The sequence below is a fragment of the Ranitomeya variabilis genome, chromosome 2 (assembly GCF_051348905.1).
Source record: "Ranitomeya variabilis isolate aRanVar5 chromosome 2, aRanVar5.hap1, whole genome shotgun sequence".
In the NCBI taxonomy this organism is placed as follows: Eukaryota; Metazoa; Chordata; class Amphibia; order Anura; family Dendrobatidae; genus Ranitomeya; species Ranitomeya variabilis.
This window is the reverse complement of record NC_135233.1, coordinates 211,313,783-211,335,275: the sequence shown is the minus strand read 5'-3', so window position 1 is coordinate 211,335,275 and position 21,493 is coordinate 211,313,783. Positions and strand designations below refer to the sequence as shown.

Here is a 21,493-nt window from a genome sequence, read left to right as displayed (position 1 = left end):
AGTTCCCATGATTCATAGCGAATTTTACGTCAAGCCGCTAATTGCAGTGCATTTTGGGAGTTGAAGTTCTATACTATCTGCAGAGCGGCGTCTGTGACTCTGCATTTTGTACGAACTTTATTGAGACCCCAGAAGAACACAGGAAGTTACAAGACGTGTTCTCCCGGCACCGGAAGTCGTACTATTCTCAGGAAAGATGGCAGCCGTGACTGTGCGCTCCGCTCCTGTCAGCGGGTTTGAGTTCGGGAACTGCAGGAGGTGAGAATGGAACTTTCGTCCTTCTGTATGAAGCCTCCGGTCATGTACAGGCGTCCGGGCAGCATCCCAGGGGGGAGATCGGAAGGGCGCGCTGCGGAGCGGCTACACGGCGTGACTCCGGGAGCAGCAATGTCTATCACCGCACCTGAGGGCACAGGACCCGTCTGTACTGGTATCCGGGGGCCACAGGACCCATCCGTACTGGTATCCGGGGGCCACAGGACCCCTCCGTACTGGTATCCGGGGGCCACAGGACCCCTCCGTACTGGTATCCGGGGGCCACAGGACCCCTCCGTACTGATATCCGGGGGCCACAGGACCCCTCCGTACTGGTATCCGGGGGCCACAGGACCCATCCGTACTGATATCCGGGGGCCACAGGACCCATCCGTACTGATATCCGGGGGCCACAGGACCCATCCGTACTGATATCCGGGGGCCACAGGACCCATCCGTACTGATATCCGGGGGCCACAGGACCCATCCGTACTGATATCCGGGGGCCGCAGGACCCATCGGTACTGGTATCCGGGGGCCGCAGGACCCATCGGTACTGGTATCCGGGGGCCACAGGACCCATCGGTACTGGTATCCGGGAGCCACAGGACCCATCCGTACTGGTATCCGGGGGCCACAGGACCCATCCGTACTGGTATCCGGGGGCCACAGGACCCATCCGTACTGGTATCCGGGGGCCACAGGACCCATCCGTACTGATATCCGGGGGCCACAGGACCCATCCGTACTGGTATCCGGGGGCCACAGGACCCGTCCGTACTGATATCCGGGGGCCACAGGACCAATCCGTACTTGTATCCGGGGGCCACAGGACCCGTCCGTACTGGTATCCGGGGGCCACAGGACCCGTCCGTACTGATATCCGGGGGCCAAAGGACCACAGGACCCATCCGTACTGATATCCGGGGGCCAAAGGACCCATCCGTACTGATATCCAGGGGCCACAGGGCCCATCCGTACTGATGTCCGGGGGGGGGGGGGCACAGGGCCCAACCATACTGATGTCCGGGGGGGCACAGGGCCCATTAATACTGGTAACCGGGGGCCACACGACCCAGCCATACTTGTATCTGGGGGCACAGGGCACATCTGTACTGGTATCCGAGGGGAAGGGGGTGGCGGCGGCATTGTGCTGTCCATACTGGTATCTGGGGGGGAGGTGGCGGCGGCGGCATTGTGCTGTCCATACTGGTATCTGGGGGGGAGGTGGCGGCGGCATTGTGCTGTCCATACTGGTATCTGGGGGGAGGTGGCGGCGGCGGCACTGTGCTGTCCATACTGGTATCTGGGGGGGAGGGGGTGGTGGCGGTGGCACTGCTGTCCATACTGGTATCTGGGGGGGAGGGGGTGGTGGCGGCACTGCTGTCCATACTGGTATCTAGCGGGGAGGGGGTGGCGGCACTTTGCTGTCCCTTTTGGTATCTAGGGGGCGAGGGTGGCAGCACTGGGCTTTCCATATTGGTATCTGGGGGGAAGCTAAGTTGCTCATACTGGCAGCTGGGGGCTACTTGGACACACTGTGCCATCCATTCTATGTTTGTTGCTGCGTATTGGGGGACACTGGGCCATTCGTGCTGGTACCCAGGGAGAGGGGTAGTAGGGAGGGGATACTGAGCCATCCCTGCCGGGGCATGGGGGTGGGGGGAGAGGGAAGGGGCGCGTCATTGCCCAGATGTGTGACAGATCCGGGCAGCTGTAACCTATGATTACTTGCAGTACAGGGTAACTTTATCGCCAGTCATTAATTACCATCTGGCCGTATAGAAGTAGTGACCTCTGACCTGGGCTGATCAGTTCCCGCATGTATTGAATAGACAGCTGTCTATAACCCTCCACACAGCTCTGAGATGTCCCACGTTGCCACATGGTAACTATTCATGTAGATGGGTCATTTCTAACCCTACATTTTCTGTGCGGAGGCCGCATAGTGTCCCCTGGTGAATAGTGTCCCTTCTGGCTGGATATTGGCCTCTTTAGCTATGGGTTGTCCCGGGGGTCACCAGGAATGTTACAAGGAATAAACACGATGTTCAGTATGTCTGAGATTCTGCTCACATGTTTAAAGGGGATCTGTCTCCAGATTGTGAGCCACCTAATCTGAGAGCAGCATCGTGTAGACAGAGACCCTGATTCCAGTGATGAGTCACTTACTGGGCTGCGTGCCCTTTTGATAAAATCACAGTAGAGGACGAGTAAACCTGCTGCCAGGTCGTGCTCCATACATGAGCTCTGTATAACTGTGTCCATCATTACATCAGATGTATCTGTATGCTGCTCAGTGGGGACTGTAGCCCAATATATGTGTGAAGCTGTGAAAATGGTCTTTACTTAGTTTTTTCATTATATCTTAGGAATGCTCTTCTGGAAAAGGAAATTACGCAGAAAGGACACAAGCTTCCTGCAGCTCGCAAGACTGGCACCACAATTGCAGGAGTGGTGTTCAAGGTAAGACGGTAAATGTGCTGCTCATGTGACGGTGCTGGGGAAAGGCTCCACGGTGCTGGGGAAAGGCTCCACGGTGCTGGGGAAAGGCTCCACGGTGCTGGGGAAAGGCTCCACGGTGCTGGGGAAAGGCTCCACGGTGCTGGGGAAAGGCTCCACGGTGCATCACTTATTCCTGAAGGTTCAGTTTAACCCCTTCCCATCGCAGTCGTTTTTCATTTTTATATTTCCATTCCTTCCTCTTTTTCCAAGAGTTAACTCTCTATATTTTTTCATCCACATATCTGTCTTTTTTTATCACTTTTTGTTGCATTTTTATAAGTTGCTATGGTGACAAATCCCCCTTTCCCCCCAAAAAACAAAAAAAACACAAAACTGCAATTCTGGCATAAAAGGGGTTGTCCAGGTTTTTCATTCTGTGACTGCGGACTTATCAAACAACAAATAGAACAAAATAACTGAAAACTTCCGTGTGCATAACTGTTCACCCCCATAAAGTCAGTACTTTGTAGAGCCTCCTTATGAGGCCATTGCAGCTGCAAGTCACTTTGAATATATGTTTATGAGCTTTCCACAATTTGCCACTGGGATTTTTTCCTATTCCTCAAGGCAAAACTGCTCCAGTTCCTTCACGTTAGATGGTTTCCTCTGGTGAGCAGCAATCTTCAAGTCTGACCACAGATTCCAAATTGGATTAAGGTCTGGGCTGTGACTAGGCCTCTCCAAAACATAACCATGTTTTCCCTTAAACCACTCGAGTGTTGCTTTAGCAGTATGCTTTGGGTCATTGTCTTGTTAGGTGAACCTCCGTCCCAATCACAACTCACTGATAGACTGAAACAGGTTTCGTTAAAGAGTATCCCAGTATTTTGCACCATCCATCTTCCCCTTGACTTGGACCATTTTCCCTGCCCCTGCTGCTAAAAAAACCATCCCCACAGCATGATGCTGCCACCACCATGTTTCACTGTGGGGATGGTGTTCATGGGGTGATGAGCTGTGTTGGTTTGTCACCAGACACAGCGTTTACCTTAGTGGCCAAAAAGTTAAATTTTGATCTCCTCTGACCACAGCACCTTCCTGCATACCTTTGGGGAGTCTCCCACATGTCTTTTAGCAAACTCAAAAAGCCTTAAAATTTTTATGTGAAAGCAAAGGGTTATTTTTGCCCACCTCTATGGAGTGTATGGCTTATTGTGGTCGTATAGACACTTTAGTCTCTGCTTCGGAACTCTGTGGCTCCTTCAGGGTTACCTTTGGTCTCTGTGATGTGCTCTCTTTTATATATATATATATATATATATATATATATATATATATATATATCTATATATATATCTATATATATATATCTATATATATATATCTATATATATATATCTATATATATATATCTCTATATATATATCTCATTTATTGACAAACATGTGACACTTGGATCGCACACAGGGGACGTCCTGTCACTAAGCATGGGACTTATGAAGGTAACTGCTTGCACCAGGAATTTATAAGGGCTTCATAGCAAAAGGGCTGAATACATGTGCCCATGCCAAGTTTTAGTTGTTCGATCTCATAAATGTAACTTATGTCTATATTTTTCTACTTCACCAACTTGAACTATTCATTGCTGACACATCACACGCAAATCTGATTATAAGAATAATCACAGGTTGTAATGTGCAACAAAATATCCAGAGGGTGGGATACTTTTTCAAGTCACTGTATGAATCCTCCACTCACATACAGCAAGCATTCTCCGGTGCCAACAGCGACACCAAGCGTACTTACGGCTACATTCCGACTAGTCGTGTGCAGCGTCGCTCAATACCAGTGAATTAAGCGAGGCCAAGAACGTCTAGTCTGAACGTGACCTGGAGTATGCATATGTCGTACTTGCCGTCACATGAACACCACTGGAGAATTCTCTTTTTGTGGGATGCGAAGACTCACAAATCTACAGTAATGGTGAAAAATTTGGACAACCCCTTTTATTTTTTGTTCTTTATACTTAATTTTATAGTTTTATAGATCAGGACTTTTATGGACACGGCTATAACAAATGTTTATTTTTTTAAATATGGAAAAGTTATTCCGCCTTTTATTTACATATTTATTTTGTTACATGGCTAAAGAGCAGTAAATGGTGGCAGCTCAGATCGCTGCTTTTAGAGGCAGGTGCCGGCTGTATTACCACAGCTTGTACCTACTCTGTAAGGGGCGAACTTATCTCCTGACCTCTCTCCATACATCTGCACCCGACTTGTGATCTACTCCCTTGAGTAAAATGTGCTCATTCTGCTTTTGTAAGATTTGGAAGTCTTCTGTGGTGGGATCATAAACTGCATTTCAGTAGCCTTATGGTGAGGTTATGGCTTATCTGTTTCTCTCCATAGGATGGGATTGTACTTGGCGCTGATACCAGAGCCACAGAAGGCATGGTTGTAGCTGACAAGAACTGTTCGAAGATCCATTACATAGCTCCCAATGTCTAGTAAGTATCTGTATAGTATAAAGGGCCAATTCTAGACACCATTGTTACCGGGCTTGGCCAACGATGAGTATTTACTACCTGTATATGGGATAGGTATTAGGTGTTGTATCTTTGGGGGACCAACCCCAGGTCCCCGAATGATTGCGAGAACGTAGTCCTCAGCATCCTGTCCTTCCTTACTACCAATCACAGCGAGATGAGGCTTGAATGGAGCATCAGTCTGACATGGGCACTGACGTCTCAGCCAGTGTCTCTGGGACTTGTGGAGAGAGCGGAGTATAGTGCCTGGAACTCTGATGGCTTCATGGACCACTGCTTCGTTCAAGCTGGTTCTTACTGCTGTCCTGCATTGAAGAGGAAGGAGCTTCTCATGATGGGTGATACAGGTGGAACACTTTTAAGTCCCTGTGACACATATTTTATCCACAGGGGGGTCCACATTTATAAAACGGGCTTTATGAGCGGAGCCCCTTCTGTACAACGTGGGTACCGGTTGTGTTATACAGCAGGCATCTGCCTTTCACTGGTTCCCGAATGCCCATTGTACATAAACGTCAGCGTTTACTGGGCTTTGTGCAGCGCCAACGTTAATCAGCAGTTTCGCAGCGCTCAGGACCCCAAGGGTCCTGCAAACTCTGCGATTCCTGTGCAGACCGATATCTCTGACAGGTAACAACATCGGGACCCGAGTGGATCAGGTCCCATGATGTTAACATTTTGCTATCTTCCAGATGCCTCGATCACGGCATTTGGAAGGTAGCAGAGGGAGACCCCTGCTATACTTACCTCTCCAACCTATGCCTATGCAGCATCAATAGTAAAAAGATATAATGTTAAAAATAATAAGAAAAATAATAAATCGTGATATTCTCACCTTCCGGTGTCCCTCGCAGCGTTCCTGCTCCTCGCAATGCTCCCGGCAGCTCCCGTTCCCAATAATGCCTAGCGGCAATGACCCCAGATAACATAGCTACGTCATCACAGGTCATTGCCGCAAGGCATCCCTGGGAACGGAACTGCTGGGAGCATCACGAGGAGCAGGGACGCCGGAAGGTGAGAATATCACGATTTATTTATTTAATTCTTTTTTTTTTTTTTTTTTTTTTTTTTTTTAACAATTATATGGTTCCCATGGCGTGGAGGAGAGTCTCCTCTCCTCTACCCTGGGTACCAACCGCACATGATCCGCTTACTTCCCGCATGGTGGGCATAGCCACATGCGGAAAGTAAGCGGATCAAAGCATTCCTATGTGTGTGGAATCGCTGCGATTCCGCAGAAAGAATCAATGTGTTGCATTTTTTTCCGGAATGTGATTCCGCTGTGGAAAAAAACGCAACATGTGCACAAAAATTGCGGATTGCATTCTAATAGGATGCTTAACGTATTTGTTTTTTTCGCGTTTTTTATAGCGAAAAAAGCCGAAAAATCCTGAACGTGTGCACACAGCCTTATACCGCACGAGGAATGGCATAAAAAATAGAAACCAATTCTTCACCTGCTGTTGATTTGTTCATTCTGCCTCCCAAAGATCGCAGTAAGGCTTGGCGGACATTTATCCTGCACTTTATGCTGATGCTTACACTGGGGTTTCCATGTAAATCTCTGAAATACGTGATTCCGACAGAGACCCCAGGCAGAAGATTCCCTATAATGAGGCTGGTGGAGGCACTTTGGACGCCGTCTGGCCTATGATCCAACGGTGTCTGTCTTTGTAGGTGTGCATAAAAGCACAGCCCGCCAGTTTTGTGCACCTCTCAAAAGAAGGACAACGCTAAACAGAGGCCAGATGGAGTCCAGAGTAACTCTGCTGCCTCATTATAGTGAATGGATCCTTTGGGGGTTTCATCTGAATCACGTCACTCGGAGATTTAGATGGAAACCCCAAAGTAAGTGCTCAGCATAGAGCGCAGGATAAATGTGATCCCAAATCTAATATATAAAGCTGAATGTGTGTGTGCGTGCCATGCGACACACACTACCACGTGCTTTAACACATATACCACCCTCAGCACACATTTCACCACACATACACCAATCTCGCCACATAAAAGTCAAAACACAAAAGTCACCGCTCAAAACTCGCCACATGCAAAACTAGGCTCACACAAAACTCGCCTCATGGAAAATTCGCCACATGCAAAACTAGCCACACGTGCAAAACTCACCTCATGGAAAACTTGCCACACGCGGAAAAATTGCCACATGCACAAAAGTTGCAACACATGCAAAAGTTGCCTCACACAAAACTTGCACATACTCAAAACGTACCACACATAAAACTCGCCATGCGCAAAACCTGCTGCACACAACTTGCTACACTAACCTGTCACATGCAACTCGACACACAAAAAGTTGCTACATGCATGTCGCCTCACAAAAGTCACTACATGCATGTCGCCACACGCAACTCAACACACAACTTGACACATGAAACTCGCCCTAAAACACAGACAAGTCTGGTATTATCCTTCAAAAATAAAAATCTGATTAATAAGCAGACAAACTACAAGAGCAACAAATGTACCATATAGGAAATACGGCAGCTCTCAGTCACATGACCTGTCTATTATGTGTATGTGTGAGATAATATATACTGCCAGGAGGGAGGGCTTCCTGTTGGCTGGGGATTTATCAGGCTGCCAATTTAGCTTACAAATACTGAGGTAAAAATACTGACCAAATAACGTGTGAACGAGGTCTAATACAGGAGGAGATGACATACAGATATATACTATATACAGGAGGAGATGACATACAGGTATATACTATATACAGGAGGAGATGACATACATACCAAATAACGTGTGAACGAGGTCTAATACAGGAGGAGATGACATACAGGTATATACTATATACAGGAGGAGATGACATACAGGTATATACTATATACAGGAGGAGATGACATACATACTATATACAGGAGGAGATGACTTACAGGTATATACTATATACAGGAGGAGATGACACACAGATGTATATAATATACAAGAGGAGATGACTTACAGGTACATACTATATACAGGGGAGATGACACACAGGTATATACTATATACAGGAGGAGATGACTTACAGGTATAAACTATATACAGGAGGAGATGACATACAGGTATATACTATATACAGGGGAGATGACACAGATATATGCTATATACAGGAGGAGATGACTAAGGTATAAACTATATACAGGAGGAGATGACATACATGTATATACTATATACAGGAGGAGATGACACAGATATATACTATATACAGGAGGAGATGACACAGATATATACTATATACAGGAGGAGATGACTTACAGGTATATACTATATACAGGAGGAGATGACATACAGGTATATACTATATATAGGAGGAGATGACTTACAGGTATATACTATATACAGGAGAAGATGACATGCATGTATATACTATATACAGGGGAGATGACACACAGGTACATACTATATACAGGAGGAGATGACACAGATATACTATAATACTATATACAGGAGAAGATGACTTACAGGTATATACTATATACAGGAGAGATGACACATGTATATACTATATACAGGAGGAGATGACACAGGTATATACTATATACAGGGGAGATGAGACACAGGTATATACTATATACAGGAGGAGATGACACACAGGTATATACTATATGCAGGAGCAGATGACACACAGGTATATACTATATACAGGAGGAGATGACACACATATATACTATATACAGGAGATGACATACAGGTACATACTATCAGGGCTTCCACTAGAAATTTCGGGGCCCCATACTGGCAAAATTTTCGGGGCCCCCTTAAAACTCCGCCCAGGCTCCACCCCAGCCCCGCCTCCAACCCTCGAACTGTCCACAGCAGCACCGCTGTCTCTTGGAAAATCTCCACTTCTCACCAATCACACATTAACAGTTCCCATCACCAGATCACACAGATCAGACTCTTTTGGCCGGGCCCTACTCTACTCTAACTTATTAAACATTTGTTAAAATGTGCAATACAATTTAGGTATATTTTTATTTATTTTTCAATTTTTCAAATGACCAATAATACCACATACAAGGGACAAATACCACAACACCATGACCAGATACTACATTAGCACCACATAGTGACCTATAATACTATCTACAAGGAATAAATACTGCCACACCATGTGCAGACCACATATTACCAGCACAGTGACCGAACAGTATCGCATACAAGGGACAAATACCACCGCAGCATGTACAGATGACATATTACCACCACATGGTGACCAACTACATACAAGGAACAAATACCAACACAACATGACCACATATTACCACCACACGGTGACCGAAAAATAGCACGTACAAGGAACAAATACCACCACACCATGACCAGACCACATATTACTACCACATAGTGACCAAATAATAGCACATACAAGGAACAAATACCGCCACACCATGGCCGGACAACATATTACCACCACATTGTGACTGAATAGTACAATACTGATCATTAATAAAAAAAAATACTATCACCATAAGTGCCATTATACATAGGAGATCTGTACTTAGTATGCAGTGTCTGTGTACAGGTAATACAGTGGTCACCAGTGCCATTATACACAGGAGCTCTATATATAGTGTCAGTGTACAGGTAATACAGGGATCACCAGTGACATTATACACAGGAGCTCTATATATAGTGTCAGTGTACATGTAATACAGTGATCACTAGTGACAGTATACACAGGAGCTCTGTGTATAGTGTCAGTTTACAGGTAATACATTGATCACCAGTGACATTATACACAGGAGCTCTGTTTATAGTGTACAGATAATATAGTGATCACCAGTGACATTATACACAGGAGCTCTGTATACAGTATACAGTGTATGGTGTCAGTGTACAGGTAACATACTGACTCACCAGTGACGTCTCTAGCTGAAGTCCTTCATCTTTGCGATTCTTTTTAATCCAGCGCAGACCGCCATCACTTCTTTCAGCCAGGACTCGTCTCTGCATAAAATAACACAGTTATCTATAGCACTGCTTCCAGAGCACATTCCCCACTTTTTCCCTTTCTTCTACACTACACATCTGAATACAGACATTCACCCACCATTAATATATTCTGTAATTGGTTATTATGCAACCCACCATTCCAAATATAAATTATAATACGCCACTGAGCCCCTTCTACCTATACATAGCCACTTTCCCCATTTAATATATAAATTAATTAGCACCTGTACTTTCCCCTAATTTATTTCCAGTCACTTTATCCCACTATGTACCTCCCGCTCTAACCCTAACTCCGATTCATTATAGTTACATGCCCCTTCTGCGTCAATTCATTGTCATGACTTATCTCTCTCCCACCCTCTATTCATTATCAACTGCTCTTCCCCACCCTCAAAATTCATTATTTGCTCTCCCTACCTTCAATACACTATTGGCTCTCCCCACCCCGACCTTCAATTCAGTTGCTCTCCACCATCCCTCACACTCACTTGATGTGCAGTCCCCATCACCCCCACTATACTCGAGTATAAGCCGAGATTTTCAGCCCAAATTTTTGGGCTGAAAGCGCCCCTCTCGGCTTATACTCGAGTCACGGTCGGCGGGTGAGGGGGAGAGGGCGCTGAGGCATACTTACTTGCTTCCGGGGCTCCTGGCGCTCCCCCTGCCCGTCCCACGGTCTCCGGGTGCCGCAGCTCTTCCCCTGTTCAGCAGTCACATGGGACCGCTCATTAGAGAAATGAATATGGACTCCACTCCCATAGGGGTGGAGCCGCATATTCATTTCTCTAATGAGCGGTAACGGTGACCGCTGATAGAGGAAGAGGCTGCGGCACCGAAGACCAGCTGTCCGGGGGAAGGAGCGGGACGCCGGGAGCAGGTAAGTATTACATATTCACCTGTCCGCGTTCCACACGCCGGGCGCCGCTCCGTCTTCGCGGCGTCTCTCCGCACTGACTGTGCAGGTCAGAGGGCGCGATGACGCATATAGTGTGCGCGCCGCCCTCTGCCTGAACAGTCAGTGCAGAGAGATACCGGGACGGGACGCTGAGGAGCTGCAAGCAAGAGAGGTGAGTATGTCTTTTTTTTATTTTTTTTATTGCAGCAGCAGCAATGGCACAGCTTTCTATGGTACATCTATGGGGCAATAATGAACGGTGCAGAGCACTATATGGCACAGCTATGGGGCAATAATGAACGGTGCAGAGCACTATATGGTACAGCTATGGGGGCAATAATGAACGGTGCAGAGCACTATATGGCACAGCTATGGGGCAATAATGAACGGTGCAGAGCACTATATGGCACAGCTATGGGGCAATAATGAACGGTGCAGAGCACTATATGGCACAGCTTTCTATGGTACAGCTATGGGGCAATAATGAACGGTGCAGAGCACTATATGGCACAGCTTTCTATGGCACAGCTATGGGGCAATAATGAACGGTGTAAAGCACTATATGGCACAGCTATGGGGCAATAATGAACGGTGCAGAGCACTATATGGCACAGCTATGGGGCAATAATGAACGGTGCAGAGCACTATATGGCACAGCTATGGGGCAATAATGAACGGTGCAGAGCACTATATGGCACAGCTATGGGGCAATAATGAACGGTGCAGAGCACTATATGGCACAGCTATGGGGCAATAATGAACGGTGCAGAGCACTATATGGCACAGCTATGGGGCAATAATGAACGGTGCAGAGCACTATATGGCACAGCTATGGGGCAATAATGAACGGTGCAGAGCACTATATGGCACAGCTATGGGGCAATAATGAACGGTGCAGAGCACTATATGGCACAGCTATGGGGCAATAATGAACGGTGCAGAGCACTATATGGCACAGCTATGGGGCAATAATGAACGGTGCAGAGCACTATATGGCACAGCTTTCTATGGTACAGCTATGGGGCAATAATGAACGGTGCAGAGCACTATATGGCACAGCTTTCTATGGTACAGCTATGGGGCAATAATGAACGGTGCAGAGCACTATATGGCACAGTTTTCTATGGCACAGCTATGGGACAATAATGAACGGTGCAGAGCACTATATCGCACAGCTATGGGGCAATAATGAATGTGCAGAGCACTATATGGCACAGCTTTCTATGGTACAGCTATGGGGCAATAATGAACGGTGCAGAGCACTATATGGCACAGCTATGGGGCCATAATGAATGGCATGGAGCATCTATCTTTGTTTTTGAAATTCACCGGTAGCTGCCACATTTTCCACCCTAGGCTTATACTCGAGTCAATAAGTTTTCCCAGTTTTTTGTGGCAAAATTAGGGGGGGTCGGCTTATACTCGGGTCGGCTTATACTCGAGTATATACGGTACATCAGTTGCAGTCCACCTTACTTCATCATTTAGTCCCCTATCCCCCCTTCACTTCATCTGCAGTCCCTCTTACTTTATCATTTGCAGCCCCCTATCATTTCATCATGCGCAGTGCCCCCTCAAACACACTTCATCATCTGCAGCCCCCTATCATTTCATCATGTGCAGTACCCCCTCAAACACACTTCATCATCTGCAGCCCCCTATCATTTCATCATGTGCAGTACCCCCTCAAACACACTTCATCATCTGCAGCCCCCTATCATTTCATCATGTGCAGTACCCCCTCAAACACACTTCATCATCTACAGCCCCCTGTCATTTCATCATGCGCAGTACCCCCTCAAACACACTTCATCATCTGCAGCCCCCTATCATTTCATCATGTGCAGTACCCCCTCAAACACACTTCATCATCTGCAGCCCCCTGTCATTTCATCATGTGCAGTACCCCCTCAAACACACTTCATCATCTGCAGTCTCACTCCCCCCCACCTCACCCATTTAAAAAAACAAAAATAAATGTTTTTTATACTTACCTCAGTCGTTCCGGGGCGTTTAGTGTTTCCAGCAGTGAAGCAGCAGCTAGAATGTATGGGCTGCTGAGAGGACCTGAAAGGAGCCCACACATTCTAGCACATTCACTACTGAGATAGCTAGAATGTATGGGCTGTAGTCAGGACCTGCAGGGAGCCCATACATTCTAGCTACAGCCAAGCAGGAGCTGCGCAGCCGACTAGGTAAGACGGCCGTGCACAGCTCCAAAAAGGCTCCCGGGCCCCAGCGCCGACGTGTGCGCCGCAGTGCACAGTATTTTAGTGCACGATGGGGCCCGATGAGTAGAAGCACAACAGTGGGGCCCCGGATCTGCGGGCCCCTCTGTGTACTGCTGCTGACCGGGCCCCATACAGCAGTAACGGCTGTAATGCCCTGATGGCGGCCCTGCATACTATATACAGGAGGAGATGACTGTGACGGGGTGTACGGCAGAGCAGGAAGGGACAACAGACTGAGGGACGATCCAGCAAGATTTATTAAAGCAGGGAGCATACAACATCAAATATCCATAATGTCCTTCAAGTCCACGAGAAGTCCACAATAAGTCCAAGTAAAGAAACAGATCTGGAGGTGCTTTCCAGTAATCCCGCACCCGATAAACGAAACAGTCCTTCCACGAGTCCAACAGAACAGATTCGGGGGCACCTCCCGATAATCCTTGTGCCAGCTAACAAAGCAATAGTCCACACGAGTCCAAGGGATCCCAAAACAATCTCACGAATGACGAGATATGTCCTCAGCTCAAGTCTCGCCCCGTTCGCTTCCGCAGTCACAGATGGACGTGGGGTCTTCAGCTAAGGGTACCTTCACACTAAACGACGCTGCAGCGATATCGACAACGATGCCGATCGCTGCAGCGTCGCTGTTTGGTCGCTGGAGAGCTGTCACACAGACCGCTCTCCAGCGACCAACGATGCCGAAGTCCCCGGGTAACCAGGGTAAACATCGGGTTGCTAAGCGCAGGGCCGCGCTTAGTAACCCGATGTTTACCCTGGTTACCATTGTAAATGTAAAAAAAACAAACAGTACATACTCACCCTCTGATGTCTGTCACACGTCCCTCGCCGTCTGCTTCCCGCACTGACTGTGAGTGCCGGCCGTATAAGGCACAGCACAGCGGTGACGTCACTGCTGTGCTCAGCTTTCACTTTACGGCCGGCACTCACAGTCAGTGCGGGAAGCGGACGGCGAGGGACGTGTGACAGACAGCAGAAGGTGAGTATGTAGTGTTTGTTTTTTTTACATTTACAATGGTAACCAGGGTAAACATCGGGTTACTAAGCGCGGCCCTGCGCTTAGTAACCCGATATTTACCCTGGTTACCACTGTAAAACATCGCTGGCATCGTTGCTTTGGCTGTCAAACACGACGATACACGCCGATCTGACGACCAAATAAAGTTCTGAACTTTCAGCAACGACCAGCGATATCACAGCAGGATCCAGATCGCTGCTGCGTGTCAAACACAACAATATCGCTATCCAGGACGCTGCAACGTCACGGATCGCTATCGTTATCGCTGCAAAGTCGTTTAGTGTGAAGGTACCTTAAGAATCCCCACTCCTTCTCCTTTAAGTATCAACTCACATCTGATCTCAAAAATAAGAATGGATTGTCTGAGCTCCTGGGATCCGCCCATGAAGGGGGGTAGGGGTCACACCTTCTATTCAATGGTTGGGTCCATCAGAAGATTCTAGACTGGTCGGCTCTGCTTAGTCTATCTAGTATGTACATTTGACTAGCCACCTGCTGTGAGGAAGAATGGCTATTCCTTCACTAGTGATGATGACAAAGCTTAATTATATTATAGCTTAGGGTTGCAAGTATTGGGGGAAGGAGACATATTGTTACAGGTGAACTCCCAGCACAAGAAAATACATAAATTACAGGTAATAGAAACCAGAGAACAGTTACATACATCAAATGGCATATTATTCAAATACAGGACAGGGCAAAAGTACATATCATGACAATAACATACAGGTATATACTATATACAGGAGGAGATGACACACAGATATATACTGTATACAGGGGAGATGACACACAGGTATATACTATATACAGGGGAGATGACACACAGGTATATACTATATACAGGGGAGATGACACACAGGTATATACAGGTATATACAGGAGGAGATGACTTACAGGTATATACTATACACAGGAGGAGATGACATACAGGTATATACAGGAGGAGATGACATACAGGTACATACTATATACAGGAGGAGATAACATCCAGGTACATACTGTATACAGGGGAGATGACACACAGGTATATACTATATACAGGAGGAGATAACATCCAGGTACATACTGTATACAGGGGAGATGACACACAGGTATATACTATATACAGGAGGAGATGACATACAGGTACATACTATATACAGGAGGAGATGACATACAGGTATATACTATATACAGGAGGAGATGACACAGGTATATACTATATACAGAAGGAGATGACACACAGGTATATACTATATACAGAAGGAGATGACATACAGGTATATACTATATACAGGAGCAGATGACACAGGTATATACTATATACAGGAGGAGATGACACAGATATATACTATATACAGGAGATGACATACAGGTACATACTATATACAGGAGCAGATGACATCCAGGTACATACTATATACAGGAGGAGATGACACAGATATATACTATATACAGGAGATGACATACAGGTACATACTATATACAGGAGGAGATGACACAGATATATACTATATACAGGAGATGACATACAGGTACATACTATATACAGGAGGAGATGACACAGGTATATACTATATACAGGAGGAGATGATACAGATATATATGGAATACAGGGGAGATGACACACAGGTATATACTATATACAGGGGAGATGACACACAGGTATATACTATTTACAGGAACAGATGACACACAGGTATATATATACAGGAGATGACATACAGGTATATACTATATACAGGAGGAGATGACATACAGATATATACTATATACAGGAGCAGATGACACAGGTATATAATATATACAGGAGATGACACACAGGTATATACTATATACAGGAGGAGATGACACACAGGTATATACTATATACAGGAGGAGATGACACACAGGTATATACTATATACAGGAGGAGATGACACACAGGTATATACTATATACAGGAGGAGATGACACACAGATACACACTATATACAGGAGGAGATGACACACAGGTATATACTATATACAGGAGATGACACACAGGTACATACTGTATACGGGAGATGGCACACATATGTACTATATACAGGAGGAGATGACACACAGGTATATACTATATACAGGAGGAGATGACACACAGGTATATACTATATACAGGAGGAGATGACACACAGGTATATATATACAGGAGGAGATGACACACAGGTATATACTATATACAGGAGGAGATGACACACAGGTATATACTATATACAGGAGGAGATGACACACAGGTATATACTATATACAGGAGGAGATGACACACAGGTATATACTATATACAGGAGGAGATGACACACAGGTATATACTATATACAGGAGGAGATGACACAGAGGTATATACTATATACAGGAGGAGATGACACACAGGTATATACTATATACAGGAGGAGATGAGACAGGTATATACTATATACAGGAGGACATGACACACAGATACATACTATATACAGGAGGAGATGGCACACAGGTATATACTATTTACAGGAGATGACATACAGGTACATACTATATACAGGGGCGATGACACACAGATATATACTATATAGAGGAGGAGATGACATACAAGTATCTACTATATAATTGTCTAAGGGTCACTTCTATCTGTCCTGTCTGTCTGTCACGGATATTCATTGGTCGCGGCCTTTGTCATGGAATCCAAGTCGCTGATTGGTCGTGGCAAAACGCTCACGACCATTGCCACGACTGATCAGCGACGCGCACAGTCCAGAAGAAAATGTCCGCTCCTTACTCCCCGCACTCAGTGCCCGGCGCCCGCATACTCCCCTCCGGTCACCGCTCACACAGGGTTAATGCCGGCGGTAACGGACCGCGTTATGCCGCGGGTAACGCACTCCGTAACCGCTGCTATTAACCCTGTGTGTCCCCAATTTTTTACTATTGAGGCTGCCTATGCGGCATCAATAGTAAAAAAATGTAATATTAAAAATAATAAAAAAACAAAACACCTGCTATACTCACACTCCGTAGTCCGCCAAGCAACTCGCGCCGGCCACCATCTTACGTTCCCGGCGATTCATTGCGAAATTACCCAGAAGACTTAGCGGTCTAAGTCTTCTGGGTAATTTCGCAATTCATCCTGGGAAGGGAAGATGGTGGCCGGTGTGAGCGGCTTGGTGGAGCTTTGGTGGATCCCAAGCGTTGGTAACTGCTTCCTGGATCCAGGCGCCAACGGAAGGTGAGTATATAACTATTTTTTATTTTAATTCTTTTTTTTTTTAACAGGGATATCATGCCCACATTGCTATATACGTGGGCTGCGCAATGTACAACGTGGGCTGCGCAATGTACAACGTGGGCTGCGCAATGTACAACGTGGGCTGCGCAATGTACAACGTGGGCTGCGCAATGTACAACGTGGGCTGCGCAATGTACAACGTGGGCTGCGCAATGTACAACGTGGGCTGCGCAATGTACAACGTGGGCTGCGCAATGTACAACGTGGGCTGCGCAATGTACAACGTGGGCTGCGCAATGTACAACGTGGGCTGCGCAATGTACAGCGTGGGCTGCGCAATGTGCTGCGTGGGCTGCGCAGTGTGCTGCGTGGGCTGCGCAGTGTGCTGCGTGGGCTGCGCAGTGTGCTGCGTGGGCTGCGCAGTGTGCTGCGTGGGCTGCGCAGTGTGCTGCGTGGGCTGCGCAGTGTGCTGCGTGGGCTGCGCAGTGTGCTGCGTGGGCTGCGCAGTGTGCTGCGTGGGCTGCGCAGTGTGCTGCGTGGGCTGCGCAGTGTGCTGCGTGGGCTGCGCAATGTGCTGCGTGGGCTGCGCAATGTGCTGCGTGGGCTGCGCAATGTGCTGCGTGGGCTGCGCAATGTGCTGCGTGGGCTGCGCAATGTGCTGCGTGGGCTGCGCAATGTACTTCGTGGGCTGCGCAATGTACTGCGTGGGCTGTGCATACATATTCTAGAATACCCGATGCGTTAGAATCGGGCCACCATCTAGTATACGATATACAGGAGGAGAAGACACACAGGTATATACAGGAGGAGATGACACACAGATACATACTATATACAGGAGGAGATGACACACAGATACATACTATATACAGGAGGAGATGACACACAGATACATACTATATACAGGAGGAGATGACACACAGGTATATACTATATACAGGAGATGGCATACAGGTGTATACTATATATAAGGGAGATGACAAACATGTATATACTGAGGGGAAAATGAGAGGTGTGAGGTGAAAATGAGAGGTGTGAGGTGAAAATGAGAGGTGTGTGGTGAAAATGAGAGGTGTGAGGTGAAAATGAGAGGTGTGAGGTGAAAATGAGAGGTGTGAGGTGAAAATGAGAGGTGTGAGGTGAAAATGAGGTGTGAGTGCAAAATGAGGAGGGAGGGTAAATAGTGGAGTGATCGGAAAATGACAGATGTGAGGTCGAAGTGACAAGTGACTTCCTTTTTTTTTTGGAAGTGCATCTGAACAGCAAGGTGGATTGCTGTTGAGGGGAGATAGAGAGAAAAAAAAAAATCTATAAATCTTCAGCACAGCGAGTGTGAGCGAGCTGAGTGTGACCTGAGCGTAAGTGTGAACGGCGGTAAGTGTGTGACTTGTGATTCAGTGACTTTGGAATCAGGGAGTTTCCAAGGGAGGAATTGCTTCTGTTTTTTTTTTTTTTAATTAATACTTTGTATTTATTTTTAATTAACGTTTCTGTGTGGTGCAATCCCCATTAGGAAATGTGCTCCACAATTGTTAATGCCATCCAGTGCACATCTTGCCACATGTATGCAGTCCTTGACCAGCTGGTCGAGGGTGCATACTGCTGTGCGAGATGTGAGCACATTGTGCATTTGGAAACCCAGATACTGGATCTAAATGTGCAGCTGACAACACTGAGATCCATAGACAATATGGAGAGGAGTCTTCTGCTCACAGAGCAGACGCTCAATGGGATAGATGAGGAGGGGGATGGTAGGATGGAGCTGCAGGACAGTGTGGCAGTTAGCTGGGTGACAGATAGAAGGCAGGGTAGAGGGAAGAGTGCCAGGGAGGCTAGTCCTGATCTGGCACACCCCAATAAGTTTGCTAAGTTGGCAGATGAGGGGGGTGCCAGTACAGGGGTAGCACTGCTGCAGCCAGGCATGTCCTCTGAAAGCCGGAGGAGTGACTGCTCCAGTAAGGAGGGAAATAGGAGAGCAGGGCAGGCCAGACAGGTGCTGGTAGTGGGGGACTCAATTATTAGGGGAACAGATAGGGCAATCTGTCACAAAGACAGGGATCGTCGGACGGTGTGCTGCCTACCTGGCGCTCGAGTCCGACACATCGCTGATCGGGTGGATAGATTACTGGGAGGGGCTGGTGAGGACCCAGCGGTCATGGTGCACATTGGCACAAATGACAAAGTTAGAGGTAGGTGGAAGGTCCTTAAAGATGATTTCAGGGAATTAGGCTGCAAGCTGAAAGCAAGGACCTCCAATGTGGTATTTTCCGAAATACTACCTGTACCACGTGCCGCGCCAGAGAGGCAACGGGAGATTAGGGAGGTTAATAAGTGGCTCAAGAATTGGTGTAGGAAGGAGGGGTTTGGGTTCCTGCAGAACTGGGCCGACTTCTCAGTTGGCTACAGGCTCTACGCTAGGGACGGGCTGCACCTCAATGGGGAAGGGGCAGCTGTGCTGGGGGAGAAAATGGCTAGAAGGTTGGAGGAGTGTTTAAACTAGGGATTGGGGGGGAGGGTATTCATTTTATAGGAGGGGAAGATAGTGCAGATAGAGACCTGGGCACAAATAAGGAAGTTGGGGGTGGCGGTGGCATGGGGGGTGGGGTTAGAACAGTTAGTAATTTAAGAAAGAATAGAGGTACAGAGAGTAACATCAAGTGCATGTATACTAATGCCAGAAGCCTCGCCAACAAAATGGATGAATTAGAACTAATGTTGTTGGAGCATAATTATGACATGGTGGGGATATCTGAGACGTGGCTGGATGAGAGCCATGACTGGGCTGTTAACTTGCAGGGCTATAGCCTGTTCAGAAATGACCGTACAGATAAGCGAGGGGGAGGGGTGTGTCTATATGTAAAATCGTCCTTAAAACCCATCCTGCGTGATAATATAGGTGAATTTAATGAAAATGTAGAGTCCCTGTGGGTGGAGATAAGGGGAGGGGGAAAAAATAATAAATTACTGATAGGGATTTGTTATAAATCTCCAAAAATAATGGAAGCAATGGAGAATATCCTCGTAAAGCAAATAAATGAAGCTGCGACTCAAGGAGAAGTCATTATTATGGGGGACTTCAACTACCCTGAAATAGATTGGGGAACAGAAACCTGCAGTTCCAGCAAAGGTAATCGGTTTTTGACAACTATGAGAGACAATTACCTTTCACAACTGGTTCAGGACCCAACAAGGAGGGGGGGCACTGCTAGACCTAATATTAACCAACAGGCCAGACCGCATATCAAATATAAGGGTTGGGGGTCACTTGGGGAATAGTGATCACAAAATAATAAGTTTTCATGTAACCTTTAATAAGATGGGTAGTAGGGGGGTGACAAGGACACTAAACTTCAGGAGGGCAAATTTCCAACGGATGAGAGAGGATCTTGGTGCAATTAACTGGGACGATATCCTGAGACATAAAAATACACAAAGAAAATGGGAGACGTTTATTAGCATCATGGATAGTACCTGTGCACAGTATATACCGTATGGGAATAAACATACTAGAAATAGGAGGAAACCAATATGGCTAAATAGAGCTGTAAGGGCCGCAATAAGGGACAAAAAGAAAGCATTTAGAGAATTAAAGGAAGTAGGTAGTGAGGAGGCATTAAATAAATACAGAAAATTAAATAAATTCTGTAAAAAGCAAATCAAGGCAGCAAAGATTGAGACAGAGAGACTCATTGCCAGAGAGAGTAAAAATAATCCCAAAATATTCTTTAACTATATAGATAGTAAGAAACTAAAAAATGACAGTGTTGGCCCCCTTAAAAATAGTCTGGGTGAAATGGTGGATGAGGATGAGGAAAAAGCCAATATGCTAAATGACTTTTTTTCATCAGTATTTACAAAAGAAAATCCCATGGCAGACAAAATGACTAGTGATAAAAATTCCCCATTAAATGTCACCTGC

At 46.5% G+C, this 21,493-nt stretch overlaps 1 protein-coding gene across 1 annotated transcript in view; it reads left to right on the top strand.

Moving 5' to 3' along the window:
• PSMB7 (proteasome 20S subunit beta 7) overlaps window positions 1-21,493 on the top strand; it is a 71,965-nt gene continuing 50,472 nt past the window's right edge. Inside the window, exons 1-3 of the mRNA XM_077283556.1 lie at window positions 1-258; window positions 2,628-2,721; window positions 5,112-5,209. Of these exons, the coding sequence (XP_077139671.1) occupies window positions 197-258; window positions 2,628-2,721; window positions 5,112-5,209 (254 nt within the window). The 5' untranslated portion in view covers window positions 1-196. The remainder of the gene's footprint in view (window positions 259-2,627; window positions 2,722-5,111; window positions 5,210-21,493) is intronic.